General features: G+C 35.5%; 1 protein-coding gene across 1 annotated transcript in view; it reads right to left on the reverse strand.

The window, feature by feature from the left end:
- LOC118762590 overlaps positions 1-23,299 on the reverse strand; it is a 149,229-nt gene that overhangs the window by 15,201 nt on the left and 110,729 nt on the right. The window contains exons 13-14 of the mRNA XM_036501370.1: positions 22,486-22,627; positions 2,273-2,397 (exon numbers count right to left, since the gene is read on the reverse strand). Coding sequence (XP_036357263.1) covers positions 2,273-2,397; positions 22,486-22,627 — 267 coding nt within the window. The remainder of the gene's footprint in view (positions 1-2,272; positions 2,398-22,485; positions 22,628-23,299) is intronic.

Raw genomic sequence — 23,299 nt, forward strand, 5'->3', positions numbered from 1 at the left:
ATATATATATATTATGTGAAATAGAAAGATGAATAATCTTGTAGTAGATTAATCAAAAGTTTAACCGATACCTTAGTAGCAAAAATCACAGCAGTAAACAGCACGGTTGGAGGTACAACCATATGGTGTTGCAACCGTGCGTTGGTGCGGATAATTGAAATTAAAACATTATTGGTGAATTGAAGAAATGGAGCTGAACGCAGATTGAACAGAAATCGTTTTATTTCATTCTACACGTGTTTCGAAAGGCACAAATTACCAAAATCCGATTGAATAATGGGACCATATTGTGTCTTTCTCTTCAGGAAGAAAATAGGAAATCCGTTGGAAAAACAAAAACAGAACAGAGGCGGAGCAAAAACAAATCGAACTATGCTCCTAAGAGCCCATCGAACTATGCTCCTAAGAGCCCATCGAACTATGCTCCTAAGAGCCCATGGAGTTTCGCCATGGGCTCTTAGGAGCATAGTTCGATTTGTTTTTGCTCCGCCTCTGTTCTGTTTTTGTTTTTCCAACGGATTTCCTATTTTCTTCCTGAAGAGAAAGACACAATATGGTCCCATTATTCAATCGGATTTTGGTAATTTGTGCCTTTCGAAACACGTGTAGAATGAAATAAAACGATTTCTGTTCAATCTGCGTTCAGCTCCATTTCTTCAATTCACCAATAATGTTTTATATATATATATATATATATATATATATATCAGGCTGAGTAAAAAGTAAGCAATGCTTTCAAACATGAAATTCATCACAATATATTTCAACAATGTGGAAATTTTATTCATCAAAGTAAGTACCATTACAATCAACACATTTTTACCAACAAGTTACAAGTTTGTTTATTCCAGTAACATAAAAATCCAGAGTTCTGGAGCTGATGAACTCTTTGAGTGCACTTTCAGCATCGATTTGGTTTTTGAACTCCTTCTCTCGCAGGAAACCATCATGGTGCTTGAAAAAGTGGCAGTCAGTAGGAAAAAGGTCTGGGGAATAAGCTGGGTGGGGAAGGACTTCATAGCCAAGTTCCCTCAACATATGGAGTATCATTAGTGAAATGTGCAGTCAAGCATTGTCACGAAGAATATGTTTTTAAAAATTCAAAACTCTGCAAAAATCCAGTACAAATTCTTCATGGTTCAAAACATTGCTTGCTTTTTACTCAACCATATATATATATATATATATATATATATATATATACACATACACACACACACATGCACATGCACCTGCGCATGCACACACGCACACACACAGAGACAGACTTGGGTCAGAATGATGAAGGCTGTCCTAGAGGTGCTACATCTTACAGAGATGACAAAGGACTATATTGATTGTTGATGTATGGTGCTGCAGAAGACTCGACCACCCATGGCAAAACATACTGTGACAAGGGTAGTGTTTAGAGGTTGAGATATTTTGTACCCTGCCAAGCCTACATTTGTTTTTCCCTCACCTTGCATCTCTGATACCTCCCTGTCATCTACCTATTGCTCACTACCCACTTCATCCATCTTCTTATCATTCACCCCACTTCATCTCTCATCTCTACACCAACTGTACTGACCACATTATCCTCATAACTCTAACCCTCTCATCTTACACTAAGCCTATATATATATAAGAAACTGCATCAGACATCCCACATTCCCTCATTCACCTAATACATTCTAATTTTGTCCTACTATGCAGCCAGCCATCACTTTCTCTCTTTATCTCTCTCTCTCTCCTCACTGGGTCACCTCTATTGTTACTCAGCACCAATATCTTTGCCCATCACTGCTGTTATCAATTTTTCCCCTTCTGACTCCACCTCAAATAACTGCTTTTTTTTCAATCATACTCTTGCTCCTTCCAATTTCTGATGTCATTACTCTCTTTCTTGCTTCCCTCCTTAGCTACCTGAGGAAATATACACACCCTGGGTTACTGAGTACACACTACACTTACATTTATACCCTTGTCCCAACCCTTAGCAATGCATTTCTGGCATATGCTGTCAGCACTCTCACTCCTTTTCGTGTTCTCAACTTAAATGCATTGAAATGATTTTGTTCAGTTAATAGCAAAAGTTCAAAGAAAATTTCAACAGTTTTAACACACAAAGTATTATCACATTTAGGTTTTGTATGAGTAGCAAGCAGATAATTTTCAAGTAGTTTTCATATATTTTAACTAGATAACTGAAGGTTATTTTTTCCAAAAATTTTGGCTTTATTTGGTATTTCTTAGTATATTAATAGTTACCAATAGAACAAAATGTACTTACTATGTATTTGAAGTCTTCTATTACCACCACACATCTGACGTTCATTAGCTGGACATGTAAAATTGCAATCAGTGTCAGGAACCTTTATTAAATTGTCATAAACTTGCCCACATACGCAAAAGAACCTAAAAAGATTAAATCAACTTTGGCAATAAATATAACATAAAAATAATTTTATATCATTTATTTCTACATTATTACACAATACTAAAAAGAAAAGATATCCTCTTAAGTATCTATGAAAGAAAATAGAATAAATATCATCCTATAAGTCTCTAAATTATTGAATTGTGTGAATGGATAATTTGTTTACTCAGTGTGAAAATGAAGTAGATACTTGACTGAGCATATTTTAGGTACTGAAACAATGATGTATGTATTTTAATTTGATGTATAAAAATTAGATAAGTTGAAATTTATTTTATAAAATAGGTCTAGAGAAAAGGGCAAAGCCCCTTCACAGCAAACTAAGACTGGAAAAACTGATGCTGTTAACATTCCGCTTAAATTTTTGAAAAGTAGGTGAAAACATGTGCAGGGCAGAAATTTCAGGGAGTCAATGCTCTGGTGAGGAAGAACTGGATGTAGCGATCAGTACAAGGACTAAGGAGTTAAACAAAACATGAGTGATGAAAGGAGGAGATACAAGTGAGTAGCGAGACTTGAGTGGCAGTGACAGAAATATGCATGTGTAACAACAGTATTAGGTCAGCATAATTTAATCAATAGTTCATGTATTTGACCTTTATAAACAAATTTGTTTCTTTCTTAACTCAAATTTTTCTCCAATATCATCTTTCAAAGTATAAATCTTAAAATATATAAAAGATACTTTTTCTTGTTTTTGTTTTTCTGTAACATTTCTTATTTAATACATTACTTTTAACATAAGTCTACCATAATGCATATAAGTATTGAACTACTATAAACAGTACAAAACTCTATCTTTATAATATTTATCAATATTTAGTACCATTATAGTAAAGTGGTACTTATGCCCATAATATAATAATATCCAACTGAGTCAAGAAATACTTTATCACCTCTTGAAAGCTCTGCCATGATTATGGTTTTCATTTTCTTCCTTTCTTTTTCTTTTTTGAAAGAAAGACTTCATCAAAACAAAATTAAAATTACTATTGAGGCTAATTTTTACTTTCTTAGGTAACTTTGAAGATGTTTATCATTGCTTCTCATCTGTTGATCAATCTGTTTAGTTGTGTGTGCGTGTGTGCATAGATGTGTGTGTGCACATGTGTGTGTGTGCACACATGTCTGTGCATGCGTGTGCGTGTGTAATTTTTTTCTAACTTTGGTACATGTCACAAATTTGTAGGGAAAGTATAGTTGCTTAAATCAACTGTATTACTTGATTGGAATTCTATCAAAGTCAGAAGGATTAACCCTTTCGTTACCAACCCAGCTGAAAATGGCTCTGGCTCTTTAGTACAAATGTCTTGTTTACATAAGTTTTGAATTCAAATCTTCCACCAAATCTTAGTCACAAATTATGTTCTTAACACTAGCTCAATGATAACGATATTATTTTACTAAATTCTTTGTTATATTCAAAATAATTGGAAGAAACACAGAGCATCTCAAAATAAATACAGTAACGAAAGGGTTAAAGGCAAAATTGAACTTAGTAGGATTTGAACAAGGCAAAATTGAGAAATTGAGCTTAGTAGGATTTTAACATAAAGCTTAAGACTCAAAGGGCTGTAACTAAATATTGCAAAGCATTAATCTCATTAGTCCTTTTATTTACTTTAGAGCAGAGAATTTTCTAGGTCCATTGACAAAATGAAAAGCTGTTCCCCATGTACACACACACGTGTGTGTTTGAGCGCATGCACATTTGTGTGTATGCAAAGTAGAAAATGTTCTAAATACATGCCAAGTTTATTTATTCATTCAAAGCCACTGATGTTTCAATTTGTCAGTATTTTGAATTTCTTACTTATAACATGAAATTAACTGATTTGTGTCTTCAGTAGCATGACTTTTGGTCAAAACTCTGAGCAGTGAAAACTCAGCTTCAATTCAATTTTATACCATTCATATTGAGAACATTTTCTCAGGTTTTTATGAATATGTATTCATTCATTTTATACATACATTTGTACATATGCACGTGGATAGCCTGTGGAGATGCTAGAGCAGATACATATATATAGATATGTGCTGTGTACAAGAAGTAAGAAGGTGGCAAGCTTCAACAATTACTCATGCACAAACAGTAATCAAGTACGCAGACTAGACACATTATTGGCAGAGAAATATCCAGATAAAGTAATCAAGGTAGTCAGAGTGTATGCAATAGAATAATTGAGATTAGGCTAGTCTTGAATAACATGATAGTGAAATTTATCACTACTTATGCACCACAATCAGGGTTCCCAGATGAACAGAATTACTGACCATTTTTATGAAGCCTTCTTGCAGATTATCACAATAACAAATGACAGTGACTTCGTTATTGTAACCGGCAACTCTAATGGACATGATTGATAAACTTATGACAGCTTTTCCAGCATACATGGAGACTATGGATATTGATACAAAGAATGAGGAGGAATCAAGACTCCTGAAGTTTTGTGATACAAATTACTTATTTCAAACATTAGTTTTAGGAAAGTGACCAGCCATCTGATTACCAATCAGTTGGGGTAACACACAAGCCAGATAGACTTTATACCCACTAGGAAATGGAATAAACAGATAGTTGTAAAATCTAAGTCTTTCCTTGAGAAATGTATCACTCAACATAGACTAATGATAGCTGATTTCAGAGTAAAAGTTAGATAGGCCCATAGGTACAAAGAAAATTTGAAAAGGAAGACATGGTAGCTGAAAGAATCTGCAACCAGTTCTAGGTTCAGATAAGTTCTTGTTAACATATATGACAGAACAGAGAAAGAGATAGTGATTTATAACATAAAAAGACAATAAGAAGTGCCTGTGGGACAACTTGCTGAAGACTATAAACCAAATCTGTGGCTATTGCAAGGTTCCAGTCAAGTGGAAAGTGGCACAATAGTGGAATAGTACTGTTGATAGATTTGTAAAAGCTAAAAGACTGGCTTAGAAAGAAATGAGGCAGCAAAGAACAATTCAAGTAGCTTGAAGTGAAGCTAGACCTCAGGTATACTTAGCAAGAGGAGAAGCAGGAAGTAAGATGTGTAAACTTCTTTCTTGCACATGTTGTGATGTGAAGATCATAAACATAAGGTATTCTGGATTGCAAAACAGTGCACTAGAGAAAATCAGTATGTTGTTGAGAAGTGGTTACAGACTGAAATGAAAGAAGAATGGAAATGCTATTACAAAAGGTTGTTGAATAAGAATACATAGAAGAGAGAGGGTATATCTTAAGTAGACCCAACAAAGGACCCAGCAATTGTAGTAGACAGCAGTGTTGTCACTAACACAATTAAAAATAAAAAAGCAGGGAAAGCAGCTGGTCCATCAGAAATAATCGCTGAGATGCTTAAAATATCTGGTTAAGTAGAATATATGCATGTCACTCAAACAATCAATCAGGTAGTACAAGAAGGTGTCATACTCAATGGCTGATGCAGTAATGTTATCAACTACTGCAAGGTCAAAAGAGATGCAGCAAAGACTGGTAACAACAGTGGCGTTAAATTGATGGAGCAGATTATGAAAGCTGCAGAAAGTTAGGAACAGAATTAGTCTAGCTGAAATTCAATTGTACTTTGTTCTTGGAAGATTTACTATTGATGCCATCTTCTGAGTGAGACAACTGCAAAAGTTGGGAGAAGATAAGAGTAAACCTCTATCCCTAACATTGTTGATTTGCTGAAGGCTTTTGATAGATTTCCATGCTCAGTAGTTTGGCGGTGAATAAGAAAACTAGGAATAGATAAATGTGTTATGAAGCTAATACAAGCCATGTACAGAGGTGCATTCAACAAGGTAAGAGTTAACAATAAGTTCATGATTAATTTAGTATGCATGTAGAGGGCCATCATAGTACAGTTTTTAACACCTTTTTATTATAGTAGCCGAGGCCAAACCAGAAGTTCAAGACCAGCTGTCGGTGGGAATTTTTTTTATTGCTGATAACCTTATTGTAGCTGAATTTGAAGAAGATTTAGAGAAGACATTCTAAGCATGGAAGCAAAACCTAGAACCAAGATAGTCTCATATTAAAGTTTGCAAAGAGTAAAGTTTTAGTAAGAAGAAAAGAAGGCAGTGCCTTGCTATTATCAGGGAAATAGCTATGCTTGATATGCAGAAATTTAATATGGTGTATTCAGTTTAAACTTTGGACACTCAAGATGTTAGGGTTAGAGAATCATAGACAGGTTAGAGGAGAAAGTAGACTTCATATATGGTAGATGTGAAGGAATACCTAGTAATAAGAATATGCCTTCCTTTACTGTCTATTTTCCATGCTGGCATGGGCTGGATGATTTGACAGGAGCTGGCAAGGCCAAGAGCTGTTCTAGGCTCCAATGTCTGTTTTGGTATGCTTTCTACAGCTGCATGCCCTTTCTAAAGCCAACCTTTACAGAGTGTACTGGGTGCTTTTTATGTGGCACCAGCACCAGTGGGGCCACCAAGTAACTTCAGCTGGGAGGGGAGAGTAGTATTGAGGGAGGTGGCTTTGAGAGTAAGAGCAAACAAGTGAGGTGTTAATGATGGAGAACAGTACAGGGGAGAGAAGGCACAGAAAAGCGGTGGTTGGGAGAAGATAATGAGAAATGGAAGTAGTCTAGAGTGGGGAAAAAAGGTAACTGAGAAAGCAGTGGGATGCCGTATATGCCTATTCTGGGGATGAAATGTGAAAAAGATGGTCAATGGGGCAGACCCCCACCCCACTCCACCTATGGACAAGCATTACAAAGTGGTTTGGGGATATCAACTTTGTTGTTGTGGATAGGTCTACTTGAGTGCTGTGAGGCACCTCATATCTCAATCCTCTGACATCCCCTTCATAAGGTTCAGTGTCTTAAGATCAACTCTCAATGCTTCATCCCATATCTTCCCAGGTCTCCCTTTTCCACAAGTTCCAGTACTATGCAACTGTCCTCGTCCATATGCATCACATGACCAAACCAATGCAGTCCTCTCTTGCATACTGCATCTAATTCCCCTTATGCCTAATTTTTCTCTCAATACACAAGCACACTATCATACATGTACACTGACATTGCACAGCCAGCAGAGCATACTAGCTTCATTCCTCTCTTGTCTTTGTTTGTCCTCTGCATTCAGGACCCTTGTCTCACTACCACATAGCATTGCTGTTCATACACAAGCATCATACAATCTTGCTTTCACTTGGAGGGAGAGGGACCTTTGGTTGCCAACAGCAGTAAAAGCTTTCTGAATTTTCTCCATCCTGTTCTTATTCTAGCAATTAAACTTTTGCTACATCCTCCTCTATTGCTAATTAGACAACATAGGAAGCAGAAATTATCCACTACCTTTAGAGAGCTTCTGGAGCATTTGAGAAAATCAATTTCGCATGTATCTGTAGACTTTATGCTTCCTGTGCATCTTCCACATACAAACATTATTTTCTCTGTTAACCTTCCTATTATTCCACTGCACCTCTTGTGTGTCCATAGTTTGCGCTGGGTAGACTGAATGGAATTCATGCCAAGACCTTTCCTACATATCAACCAGGGCTATTTACCTGAAGTGGGTGGGGTCCTGCTCATTTTCTTGCTTACTAGGACCTTGGTTTTTGCTAAGCTAACTTTAAGGCCCTTCATTTCCAGGTTTTGCTTCCACACCTGGGATTTCTTTTCTAGTTGTTACAGATTCTACTATCATCAGCATATAGAAGTTCCCATGGGCAGCTGATCTTAAATTCCTGTAATAGCCTGGAGGGTGGTGATGAATAGGAGGGGTGCTGAGGACCAAGCCTTGGTGAAAACCTACTCATACACTAAATTTATTACAGCACACATGCCTAACTCTTACCTTATTAACAACACCCCTGTACTTAGTCTGTACTGATTTCACAAACTATTCATCTATCTCTCGCTTCCTCAGAGACTATCATATCACAGAGCAAGCTACTCTATTGAAGGCTTTCTCCAAATCAACAAATGCCAAGTATAGCAGCTTATTCTTGGTTAAATACTACTCTTTACATCTTATTGTTAAATGCTTGGAAGACTCACTAGAAGTAGTAAATAGTTTTCATTACTTTGGTGATCTAATTAATAGAGGAGGTAAGAGTTCTGAAAGCATAGCAACTGGACGAAGAATAGGTTGGAAAAACTTCAGGGAGCTATTACCTTTGCAGATAACAAATGGTATGATACTTGTGTACAAAGTGTGATGCTACATGGGTGTGATATATGGGCTTTGAATGTAGATTTGCAACAGCTGGAAAGAAACAAAGCAAACGTGCTCCAGTGGATGTGTAATGTTAAGTGTGCACAAATGAGCTGAAAGAAATGCCAAAAGCGGCCTCAGATACAATGTTTAGAAGAAAAGAATGCACTAGTATGTATGTGTGATATAATGAAGGATGTCTGCTCAGTTAAGAAATGCTAAATACTTTAAGTGGATGGAATCTATAATTGATGTAGGACATCTAGGAATTCTTGTAATGCAGTGGTGAAGATTGAGCCTCACAAATATGACAAAGAACTGTGATGAATGGTGGCAGGTAGTTCCAGAGAAGACCTGTCCATTGGTGCAAGCAGGGCAAAATGGTCATTAAAGTGGTGGTTGAGATGAAGACTGGATGTGTAACATATCTACATAGGATCTATCATCCATTATATTCTTGCCAAGTAACCATCTACTGTCATCTTTACTCTTTCATTCACCCTCACTTTTATTTACTGCACCATGCTGCCTGTGTTATAGGGAAAGTATTCTACAGGGTGCATTGGGTAAATTGTTGCCATTTTATATTTTTAATGTTGCACATGCACATTTATTTTTAATTTTGTCGACTACACAGTACAGTAGGGTCAGTTGGGCACCATCTATGAGAAAAACAGTACCATGACACAATTCACTCTGCCAGAAATTTGGAAATGACATGTACTGCTTGGTATTCATGCCAGAAGCTTCAATACGAACATTTCAGCGTTTTTGGATGTCAATCTGAAGACATATACCGAGAGTGATAAAAGTCAACATCCTGGTGTTTGGAGTGATCACTAGTGATGGCAACATTATGTCTCCATTCATCTTCCCACACAGCCTCAGACTAAACACAGAGGCCTACATCAAGTGCCTGGAGGAGGTAGTGTTGCCCTGGGTCAAGAGGGTGGCTGCTGGAAGACCCTGTCTAGCAACAGAATTCTGCACCCATGCCACACAAGCAGGAGAACCCAGTCATACAATTTCTGCGACCACATCGCTCCTAACATCTGGCCACCTAACTCCCCAGACTGCAACCCCCTTGATTATTATGTGTGGGGTACAGTTGAGTGAGAGACCAACAAAACTCCTTGTAACACCAAAGATGAGGTGTAGGCAAGGATTATGACAGCGTTCATCAACTTAAACAAGGAGACCATCCAGAAGAGTTTCAGGAGATTCCAAAGTCATCTGGAAGCCATAGTTAAAGCCAATGGCAATTTTATGAATAAATTTATTCTTTAGTATTTCAAGATATTTTTATGTAATTTTGGTAAATATATCTGTTAAAATGAGATGTCAGCGTCATTTTCATTTTTGCGTAATTTTGACGACAGTTTATTCACCGTACCCTGTATTTGTCCCTATTCAATCCCCACTACAACCACCGGTTATTGCTCTTTCTTTCTTCCATCACCCTTTATCATTACTTTTCTTCTATAATCACTCCTTTACTACTTTACATCTGTGTAACAGGGAGGGATGCATTGGATCTGTCCATATCCAGTATTCTTCTAGCATCACCCTTCGTTACCACTAGCTACAACTCTCACTCTCACCCACATCACTCTTCATCATCATCTACAACTCTCAGTATCACCCATCTCTATTGTTATTCATCACTCATTCTCCCTTACTATCACTTATTTTTATTGATAACTCCTATCAACCCATTCATGCTGTTTTCCATTCGATCTCTTAACCAATAACCAACAAGTAGTTATCACTGCTTCTCTTCCATTACTCTCTCTCCCCTCCTCTCCTCCCTCACTTATTCTGTTTATGCCCCTCAAACTCATACTTTCTCTTTTTTCATCCTCTTAGTCATCACTCTCTTCTATTTACCTTTTCAATCATGTTTGCTTTGAAAGGAAAAACACAACATAGAGTAGAGAGGACTTTTTAATCTTGCCAAGGACATGACAATCTTTCTAATGCTGATGCCATAATAAAATGCACCTAGTACACACCATGAAGTGAATGGTGTTAGAAAGGGCATCCAACCATGGAAACTAGGCCATAAATTAAGCATAAAAGATGTGGTTTCATGAACCATCTAGGATGCCTGTAACTCTGAATAAGAACTGACTTGTATCACAGCAACCCATCCAATATGGAAAGTGAATGTAAAATAATGTTGATAACACAATTTCGTTTTTATGTCCATGCTGACAACACTTCTTGAGGTTAGATTCCTTGGTTAGATGCCCTTTCTGATGCAAACCCTTATTTTCACAAAAGAATTTTATTCCACATCTTAGCATATCAAATCACTGAGCTTCTGGACATTTCATTTATGCAGGACATAAATAATATCACCACTGACCAAACAGTATCAATGCAAAGATTCACACACATATGCACACACAAATTAAGCAAACACAAATCCTATCCTTTTTACATTATAACCTATATATTATTTAGATACTTAGGTAACTATATATTATTTAGGTAGCGGCCTAGTGGAATTGAACCTAAGATCATTATGATGTGAGTTTGATTCCTGGATTAGGTGGTCTATTGTGTTCTTGTTGTCTCCTTGAGCCAGGCGCTTCATTTCACATTACTCCAGTTTTCTCAGCAGTAAAAGAGTACCAGCATCTTCTGCCTCCTGCTGTCACATCAAGGATGTTCTGTTCAGTTAAGTGTGAGAGAGCCAAGAGAGTATCAATATTGACATCTACACAGACAGCTGAAAACAATTAACAAAAGCCTGGTACATGCTATGATGCCATACTCACTTGCAAGTGACAGCTAAAGGCTTTTCTGGCTTTTTTTACATATGAAAATTTGAATACAGTTTTTGGTTTTTCTCCTAATAGAACTATTTTTCAAAGTAAAACTGCTTCACACTTGAAATTTCAATGAAAGAATGGTAAGAACTTATATAGAGGTAAGAAATTTTATAAAATAAAGCTGGCCTAGTTGTTGAAGTCATACTACTTTAAGGCAAAAATTAATGCAAACTATATTACATTTTCAAAAAAATGTAAATTTATGCTTGAAATATTTCTACTTTGTCTTAGATTTGAATTATGATTAAAAGGGAGGCAAAAAAAAAAAGGTTCAGGTTTTGATTTTTCATACTCAGATGTCTACAGAACATCCTCCTTTTTTCTTTTTACTACAAACTGTTATTTTGTTACAATTAGATATTATTTCCAAATTCATTACAGGCCACACACTGAGTTACATACAGTATGTTACATGTTGCCTACAGTGTGCAAGTCTGTTATAAAATTTAGAAACAGTATGACTATTTGTATGTGTGTGTATGGGGGGTCCTTTCTTGTGTAGATAAGCAGAGACAGAGTTTAAAATTAACTAAATAAGCATATCACTCAATATTATTAAGTTAAATTAAACTGGAGATTTTCCTTACTTTATTTCAAGAAAAGGTGCCAAAATTTTACATTAAATATGAATTTAACTAATTCATATAAGTTATCAGAAGAATTTCTAAATACTTTAAAGGACACAGGAGATAGAAATGTTTATGGAAGGAATCTTTATCATGTGCCCCTTGAAGCAGTTTTCTCCAATTAAGTACAAACAGGTGACAGCATATGCTGCTTGAACAAATAAAAAGAAAAAAAGAGAGATAACAAAACAATCTTATAGCCAAAAATTTTTATCAGCAGGCATAGAAAGACATAAAAATAGGAAACAATCACATGTTCAAAGATAGGATATTCAAATGTTCCTGCTGGCTTTATGAGTGGCTTTCAACAATGGACCATTTCCATGTCATCAACTACTTTACTGAAAACTTATCTGAATATTGCAAACTAGCCAGCCTAGCCTTGGCAGACTACAAAAAAAAAAAGTATTCCATTCTTTGCACAAGTTGCTGTGATGAAAGAAATAGTTTTAACAAAAGATCAAGGTTAAAATAGAACTCCATGATACTATCTACCATTATTTGTAGTGGGGGTCAGCAGATCAGACAACATTGTAGTAACTATGAATCCAAGGCTTCTTAAGGAAGGCTAAAATAATAACTTTGATGGATATTAGCTAGGGAGATACAATAAAAGGATATGTACTCTTTTCTTTAATGTATAATTTATAAGGAAAATTTGCAGATGATAGATTGAAAAATTGTCAGCACAAAAGCAAATGAGAATTTGGTAATGGTGGTTGGACAGAAGTATAAAAGATATAAAAATACTTTGTTATACTAAGAAACAGTTGCTATTTACTTGTGCTATATGACAGCCAGTAGGCTAAAGGAATAAGTCCAACAACACCTGTCATGCAATAATTCCACTGCTGTTGTGTTAAATATTGTTTAAGACTTAAATAAAATGTTCACACATGATAAAATATGGAGGGAATTATCAAGCTACCAATTCTTTTTTTTTTAACGAATATTATATATCACCATACATATATACATATATATATATATATGCATGCACACATACACACACACACTAGCATGATTATAAATCATAGGAATCTACAAGCATAGAAACAAAACTACTGAAATGAAATAAAACTGTTAATTATTTTGTAGGAATGTGTATATTGTGTACAATGTATATGTGTGTATGTGTATGCATATGTATGTGTGTAAATACATATATTTCCATTTATATGCACAACTTACCATGTTGGTATACATGTACGGAGAAATACACACAATTTTAAATTGCATACATAGATACACGCACATTCACACACGTGAATTCTCTTTCATATAGATGTTATATTTTCCTAGCTTTACTGCTATTGTATTGCTAAACAGAGGAAGTAAATGAGAGACAAAAAATAATAAATAAATAAATGAATAAATAAATATTAAAAAAAAATGATTTTGGGGTTGTCACTGCTCTTGTTAGATTATATATTAGCAGCTGCATGGCGACCAGCTGCTACCAGCAGATGCTAATCTGCTAGATTGGCTAAGCTATTGTTGAACACTGATAGCCCATGCAATTCTCATTGTGCTTTTTGAACACTAGAAACTGATGACAGCTAGCCATGTGGACTCTCCTGAAAACATTAAAAAATAATTCAAGAGTAGCAAACACTTCTCAACTAAGAATTTGTTTTTGTTTGTTTATTTTAGTAATTTTTCCCCTATTTCATCACAATTAAATTCTACTATACTATAATTGTTTAGAAATAAATAAAAAATAAAAAAAATACACAACTAAAGGAATTTACTCTCTGGAATTGGAAAATGGAAAAAAACTGAAATCTTTTTATGGTTTTACCTAAGTTAATGTGATTCCTTTATTTTCTGCAATTCATTAGCTTCATTAAATGATGAAAAGTTTTATAGTACCTATATGAATATATAATGACAACAAGCACATATACATGGACAAATAATTGCATATGTGTAGGAGTGAATGAGTAAAAGTATATCTTGCATGTGGATACATCTGTAAGTTAATATGTATCTGCTATAGATACAACAATATGTGTGTATACACGTGCACACATCTATATATATATACATACAAACATTCATATATACATTATACAAAAATATATATATACACACAGACAGACATATACATATATATGAATATAAACTTATATATATATACATACACACAGAGATGTATGTATGTATGTATATACAGCAATAAGAAAATGGAGGAGATCAAGAGGTGGTATTCATCAACTTTTAGACATTATATTATGTCTATTTATCTATTTTTTAAAAATTCTCATACATACACGCAAAATTCTCATATATACACACAGACAGACATATACATGAATATAAACTTATATATATATATATGTGTGTATATATATATATATACATACACACAGAGATATATGCATGTATGTATGTACGTACGTATGTACAGCAATAAGAAAATGGAGGGGATCAAGAGGTGGTATTCATCAACTTTTAGACATTACATTATGTCTATTTATCTATTTTTTAAAAAACAATTATAACAATATGCATACATGTATAACATATTATGCATTACATATATAATATATAAAATATAAAAATACCAGTAATTATTAAAATATATAACGTAGAGCATAGAAAGTAGAATAGTATTTCCTGTGTTGAGAAGGGAGGATTACTGTAGTAGTTCATATTTTTCTTTTTATATAATTATAATAATTATACACAAACATATATATACACATATAAACATGCGATATGTTTTCTATTGAGGACTTAAGGTAACGGTCCACAATAAGTGGGTTAAAGTTTATATTAATACATGTGATATTAGTCAGGACTAAAAGTAATAAATTTCCAGGTATTAATCAAGATACTTTATTATTTTCCATTACTTTTGGTTTATCAAGTAAAAAAAAAGTAAAACACTTATGTATTAATAATTGGGTATTCTACCAGCAGTGCATTGGATGGATATTATCCCTTAGTTGGTTGGATTCACAACCTCTAACTCTCTTGGAATTTTATATATATATATAGTTGTGTGATAAGAAGTTTGTTTCCCAACCACATGGTTCCAAGTTCATCCCCACTGCATAGCACCTTGAGCAAGTGATTTCTCCTATAGCCTTGAACCAATCAAAGCATTGTGAGTGTATTTGATAAATAGAAACTGAAAGAAGCCCATCATATGAATGTGTGTGTCTGTGTTGGTTGACAACTACTATTGGTATGTTTATGTCTCTGTAACGTAGCAGTTTAGCAAAAATGATTGATAAAATAAGTAGAAGGCTTAAAAAACAAATACCATAAAACCCATGTAATTTACACACTTTTTTTGCAAAAAAGTTGACTTTTATTTATGCTGGACAGTATAATGCTTACTTTTTCTGTATAAATTTACTAAAACAATTAAATGGTTAACTACTTTTTGAAGTTTGACATTCATGCTGGTAATCATGTCCGGGCCATATTTTGCATTGCTTGGAGTTTCTACCTATCGCAATGGAGCCCAGCAATTTCCTTAGATAGATCAGTTTTTCTCTGCTTAAGAAGCCTACCTTATGTTTGCTTCCAGGAAGCTATTGCTTGCTTTATCCGTGTTAGAGCAATGAAATTCATCACTGCCGATATCGTCAATGATAACATCATAATTCATTCTTTTGCGTGTAAACTCACTAAGTGAATATGACTTAGCTTTCCAACAGAAACCTTCATTTACCTTATACGATGTTTAATGTTGTCTCATATTCATGTTGAATTATGCAGCAATCTTATGCTTTCTTCATAGAACATTTGTAATGTATGTATTACCAGTTCTTTTGGTATAGTAGACTTATGCTATTCTTGTTAATGTCTCCTCACAGATGTGCATATTCTAACAAGTTGCTTCTTAAATTTTGCACCTCTCTTGTTCAATAAACACTGAGTAAAATTTGCAAAGCTGTTTATTTTCTTCTTTCGATTTTTAATGTTTATTTGAGTAAGTTACCAAACTATCAGTTTGGTCTCCCGGCTAAAATGTTAATGACAAATTTTAAAGTTTGCTTGACATTTTATAAGTGTGAAAGGGATTAAAATTTCAATACTCTGTATCAAAGGTTCCAACAAGAATGGGCAGAAAATCAGAGCTTGAGACAAGAAAACACTTTCGAATTCTGTTTACATAATCAGTTTGAGTGGTCACCTTCCTTTGTTGGTTGAGTAAAGTGTCATCCCAGCTGATGTTTATTGGTAATTAAACTTATTTTGCAACACTGGTGAATATTTATCAGCTTTGTTTTTGTTGATAGGAATTATCAACAACTTTTTCTGTGATCGTGATTTGAGAAGACATACAGAAGTATGCTAGAGATAGGACATAATCTCTTGTGGGCAAGAAATGTAAAATAAAGTTTATTTACAAACAACAAAATATTTCATAATTTAATAGCTTTCAATGTAATACCTGTTAACAGAAATTATTTTTATTTAATGAAAATTTAATAAAATCTAATCATAAGTAAGTGAAATTATGCTAAGTACAACTAAATTGAAAACCATTTCCCTTGGTCATATCGGCAATTCTGAAAACTTTTGGGTGTGAATTTTACACGAGTAGAAGCTTTTTTTAACAATTTTTATCCTGAAGATCATCTGCATAAATTACACAGGCGTGCAAATTTCATGTGGTCACAAAAACATAAATTTCCCAGCTTGTGAAGTAAACACATTGATGTCACTCGGCACACTGCCTCATGAAGGTCACTGCTAGCTATCCACTCCTCACACAATTTGTGTGCTGCCATCTGTTGGCTCACTACAGAACTAGTCTGGGAACTTTTTGATACCACCTCATATATCTATTACAGCCACTTTTACCAATTGGCTTCACACTACATAATCAGGCTGTTACCTAACACTCCATTGAACCCCTAGTATATATGTATATCTATGCCATCATGAAAACATATGTTAAAGGATGATGATGATAATGATGATGACATATATATATATATATATATATATATATATATATATATATATATATAAAATAGATTTTCTTGTTGTGAACGACAGATGAGGGTTCAGTGAAATAAAGTGATAATCATGTTCTATGGACATGAGTGTATCTCTTGAGGCCTGCTTATGCCTTGCAAACCTTTTAGCAAATGGAACAAGTTGAGGACTCAGTTTGCTTGAGTGCTTGTGGACCATTTATTATGTGTTTTCTTGAGTAGACAGCTAGGCCTTCTTTGCTTCATGCCACAAAACCACAATGACAGGTAAGGTTTCCATTTAGAGGAGCAGCATTTTGGCAGTGTGCCTTCATGCTTGCATGAAGTTGGCCCCAACGATGGAGTTGGCTTTGCTCAAATCTTTGAACTGAAGAGAAGCAAGGCTAGTGCCAGGTCCTGTGTTCTGGTGCTTTGTTTGCCCAGGAAGAAAAGGAAATGTTACATCTATAATATGTGTGTGTAAATATATATTTGAATGAGTCAGTTCATATTTCCCTTTATCTTCACATGTGCTTGCTATCTTCAAACAGAAAATGAATTCAGACCAGGTTCTTCACATAACTATGCCAAGCTTTTTGATAAGCATTATTATCTTGATTGGAAACAGGTCAGGGTTAGCACCAGAAAGGATATCCAGTCTTAGCAAACTATGCCCCAATATAGTTTCATCTGATCCATGCAAGCTTGAAAAGGTAGACATTAAAACAATGATGGCGAAGATGGTGATGGTGATGGTGATGATGATGAAGATAATGATAAATATATGTGTGTGCATACACACACCCACACACACATCCTCCTCCTCCTCATCATCATCATCATCATCAACATTTAACATCCACTTTCCATGGTGGCATGGGTTGGACAGTTTGACTGTAAGCTGGTAAGCCAGGGGGCTGCACCAGGTTCCGATTTCATTTGGCAAGGTTTCTACAGCTGGATACCCTTCCTAAAACCATTCACTCTGAGAGTGTAGTGGGTGTTTTTTATATGTTACTGGCACATATGCCAATGACTTGAAACCAGTATTGGCCACAACTACAATCTCAGTTGGCTTGACAGGTCTACTACAAGCACAGTATATTGCCAAAGGTCTTGGTCACCTGTCTCTGCCTCCATGACGCCCAACACTCAAATAATGCTTTTTATGTGCCACTGGCATGGGTGCAAGTCAGATGGCATTGACATCAGCCACAACTATAATTTCACTCAGTTTGACAGGTCTTCACAAGCACAGCATATCACCCAACACTGAAGGGTGTTTTCAACAAGCCAGTTACACGACACTGGCATCAGTCACAACTATGATCTCACTTGGCTTGATGAGGCCCAATGCTCGGATGGTACTTTTTACGTGTCACTAGCACAGGTGCAAGTCACAGTGCACTGGCATTGAACACAACTACAATTTCACTCGGCTCAACAAGTCTTCACAAGCAAAGCATATCGCCCAATGACTGAAGGATGTTTTTAACAGGCCAGTTACGCAACACTGGCATTGGCCATGACTACGATCTTACTTGGCTTGATGGGTCTTCTCAAGCATGGCATATATCCAAAGGTCTCAGTCGCTTGTCATTGCCTCTATGAAACCTAACATTTCAAAATCATGCTTCACCACTTCGTCCCATGTCTTCCTGGGTCTACCTCTTCCATAGGTTCCCTCCACTGTTAGAATTCAACACTTCTTCACACAGCTGTCCTCATCCATATGCATCACATGACCATACCACTGCAGTTGACTCTCTTGCAAGTCCAACTTTTCTCTCAGGACACTTACATTCTGTCGTGCAAGCACACTGACATTACACATCCAACAGAGCATACTAGCTTCATTTCTTACAAGCCTACACATATCTTCAGAAGTCATAGCCCATGTTTCACTGCCATGTAGCATGGCTGTTCACACACAGGCATCATACAGTCTGCCTTTCATTTTGAGCAAGAGGCCCTTCGTTACCAACAGAGGTAGGAGCTCTCTGAATTTTGCCCAGCCTATTCTTATTCTAAAAGCTATGCTCTCAGAGCATTCACCAAGGTAACAGAAGCTATCGACTACATCTAGTTTTTCCTACTGGTATGTGAATGAATCTATTTTCTGTACATCTTCAATGTTTACTGCCACTGCGCACCATCCACACACAAAAACTATCACCTATGCTAACCTTCCTCTGATATCGTTGCACCTCTTATGTGTCCATAGCTTACACTGGGTATATCTTATGGAGTTTCTAACTATGCCTTTTCTACAGATTGAGCAGGGCCATCACCTGAAGGGATTTGTGATTTATCTACCTCCCTACTTTATTTCATTAAGATTTGCCATAAAGGCAACCGGGCGGGGCCCCGGGACGATGGGATCCTGGGGCCGCAATGTGCATTTGAGGTGTCGATGTTCACTGAGTCCCGTAATTCGCATCAGTTCACGTGGATAGCCATGCTCTTCATCGACGGACAAGCCGAGTGATCCCCCATCCAATCTATACTTACCTCCCTACTTACTAAGACTTTGGTTTTTACTAGGTTAACTCTAAGGCCCTTTGATTTTAGACCTTGCTTCCATACCTGAAACTTCTCTAGTTCTGGTAGTGATTCAGCTATAAGAGCAAGTTCATCAGCATAGAAGAGATTATAGCCTACTCCACCAGATATTTTAAGCATCTCAGTGGTGATTCCTGATGGGCCAGGGGCTTTTCCTGTCTTCATATCCTTAATTGCTTTATCTACCAAGGTACTGTCAATTTGAACAGCTGGTCCTTCAGTTGGGCCAACATTTGGCAGATTCTCTTTCTCTCATTCATTCTCTTCAATCAGCAACCTTTCATAGTGGTGTCTCTAAGCCTCTTTCTTTGCAGCATCATTAAATGCAAGAGAGACATCATCTATGCAGACACATTTCTCTCCTATGACATTGTGATTTTCTCTCACACACTGTCTTGCAATTTGAAACATATCAAGTCTCTAGTCCTCACAATGCAGAACATTAGCAAATATCTTCTTTTCTGCTTCTTCTCTGGCTAAGTAAACCTGTCTCCTAGCTTCCCTTCTGGCTATCTAATACAGTTTCCTGCTACCACCACATTTCCAGTCCTTCCAGACTTGTTTCTTTTCCCTAATGGCCCTGTCAACTACATTGTTCCACCACCATGTCACTTTAGGTCGAGAGGGGACTTTGCACCAGTCACAGCTCTGGTCAGTAGCCCTCAGCAGGTTGTCCCATAGGAACCTCCAGTTGACCTCCATGTTATACAATGCAATATCCTCCTCTTTTTTGTCAAAAGCTTCAAGAAATATGTCTCTGAATCTCTGTCCATTCAGAGAATCCTTAGGCTTCCAGACCTTCCTTTTCTTGGCAGGCATTTAGCCCTGATCCTGAAGTCACTAACAACTAACCTATGTTGTGGGGTGCATTCTTCACCTGGGAAAGTTTTGGCATTTATAAGCAGCAGTCTTTCTCACTTCCTGATGAGAATGTAGTCAATCTGACCAGAGCATGCACTGGACTGGTAGGTGAATAGTTAACTGGCAAGTTTCCTGAAGTTAGTATTACAAATCATAAGATCTCTGGCATCACAGAACTCCAGCAGCCTGGTTCCCTCCTCATTGCAGGAACCAAATCTGTTGCCACCATGCACACCATGGAAGATCCCTGAATGTTGTCCAACATGCCCAGCGAAGTCACCAGCCACAAAGATAAGGTACCTGTCATTTGTCAACAAGGTAGTCTGCAAGAGGGTGTAATAAAATCAGTCTTTCTGTTCATCAGCCAGCCCTGGCTGAGGAGCATAGGCCAAGATAATGGTTGCTATTCCATGTTGCAGCACTAGTCTAAGCTTAAGTATTCTATCACAGACATTGACTATCTCAATACACGCATATATTTACAGGTATACACACACACACACATATATATATATATAAATAGGTGTATGAGTTACATTCTACAAGACTGTTTGCAAATAACGCTGTTTAAAACACATATTGAGGAAATATATTTTTTGGAGGTAAAGCTCCACATGTACATTTATCTAGTTATGTTTTTCATATAACAGCCTAGTAATATAGGAATTTAAGAAAAGGTTGTTTTTTTTGTTGCTGTTTTTTTAAATAGAAAGTTGTGTGTTACTTTGCGATTGCTAAGTTTGTGTCTTTATCCATTATTTCTTTGTTATATTCAGTCACTATAGGGAAAACACATACATAAAGAAGAGAAAGAAGAGAATTACATATGAAAAGATGGGTATACTTTTAGAGGAGATGGGTTTAAATACAGTTCTTGTGTAGAGACTGTTGTTGGAACAAAGAGTAAAGAATATTGTTTGATATTGATTTAGAGGTCAAAGGTTATCAATAAAGCAGCTTTTGGTAATCAACAAAATACTTGACAATAACAACTTAAAAACTCTGCGCAGGAGTCTAATCTAGAGTGTGGAAAGTTTCAGTTTTGCAGTGGTTTAGCAGCTGCTCAGTACTAAAGAGCTTCTTTGAATAGGAAGTAAAAATTTCCAAATGTTAAGAATATAATTTTTCTATTAAAAGCCAAGCTAATATTTATTTGCAGTGTGTACTTTGAAGACAATTTTTCAAATTGGCAGTATGGATAAAAATTGGAGGAATGGAGAGAGAAGAGAGTGTGTGTCATTGTTTCGCTTTCCTTTGCTGCTTATTGCTGTAATCTAGCATGCATTGCTTCAAATTATGTTCAATTACACAGACAATTCAATACTCTCGAATCCACTTTTATTAAATTAAATTGAAAGGGATGAATGAGTGATTCTAAAAATAACATTCTCTTCATACATTCTAAACTTAAGAATTATTTGTGATATAGGAAGTGACTCACCTTTTGAGATAAAGAAACTGAGGTGTTTTAATTATAGACTAATGTTTTCATAACAGAAGAAATGAGAGAAGAGTCATAAAAGCAAAATATGCAGTTGTTTTCACTCATTTCCTTGGATAAAGAAATTTCAAACAGTTTGGAGCAGCATTTCCCAAAGTTTTAATTCTTGTGGAACCTTTGAAATACACATCTCAGGGAAATTACAAAAAAATTATTACATATCTTTAGTAATCTTTTTCTCTCTTAAATAAAGTTAAATTTCAGAAGGGACTATAGAACCACTTTTGAAAGGTTTAACAGTGCTATATCCATCAGATACCACACAGAACATTTAAGAAATTTTATTTTAACAGTTGACAATAACAAGAGTTTCCAGCTCTAAAATCCCTGTCATCCAGATTATGCAGTTAGACAATTATGAAGCCAAAACATAACTTAATATATTCTATTTACAACAAGTATTTTTTTTCAATAATTTTATTACATATCATCCTATTCCTTTTATTTGTGCATCTAATTGACATACTTTATTTGTTTGTTGTTGTTGTTTTTTGCTTTATGTTTAAAGTTAATTTCTTATTTTGACAGAAAAATGATATAAAAATCTGTACAGAAGAGATAATCTTACCCATTTTCCAAAGCAGCAAACTGAAATCCTCTGAAATAGCAAGCTTTTAGACAAATATCAATACTGACAAATCGACTTTTTAATATTTTTTTCATCTGTTGCAGAGCACCAATTCTTCCCTCAAAGCAGCCAATATAAGTTCCTAGAAAATATGTACAGATTTTCAATTACAAACATGAAAGATCAACAAATTTTCTTTTGCTTTTGTTACATACTCATGTGGGTTACACAGGTTTCTTACTGTGATACAAATGCTTAGGCAATTAATTTATACAAAAGCATTTCAGCACCATACCTGGACCCATCTGAAACTAAAGATGCAAATAAATTTCTTTCTTTCACTAGAGTAACATTAAAAGAATACTTTAACTGCACTCAGAGTCCTTAATATGCTTTCTCATACTTTTTCCCATATATTTGATGGATTTTATGCATAGTGAAATGACAGGAGGCTGAAGGGAAAAATCTACTGGCTGTCAAATTACATTTCAGAATTAATGTGAGAAATAGACATTGCTTCACAAAGACATCTGTCTTAATACAAACTGTGAGATATTTGCTACCATTCTGCATGCTCATAGTTTCCTTAAAATATATAGCAAATTAAAAACCACTATATCTCAAATGGCAGATTTTGAAGCTAAAGTACTCTCTTTCTCTCATAAAAGTATATGATATATGACTTTTATATTTTAATTCTTTGTTTTAATTTTACTTCTTTGTTCTGAACAGTTACAACATAAAACAAGTTTTTAAATTACCTGGTTTAAATTCAAGTGTTAGCATTTAGAAAAGCTTTTAATAAAAGTAAATA

The sequence above is a fragment of the Octopus sinensis genome, linkage group LG3, assembly GCF_006345805.1.
Source record: "Octopus sinensis linkage group LG3, ASM634580v1, whole genome shotgun sequence".
Classification (NCBI taxonomy): domain Eukaryota; kingdom Metazoa; phylum Mollusca; class Cephalopoda; order Octopoda; family Octopodidae; genus Octopus; species Octopus sinensis.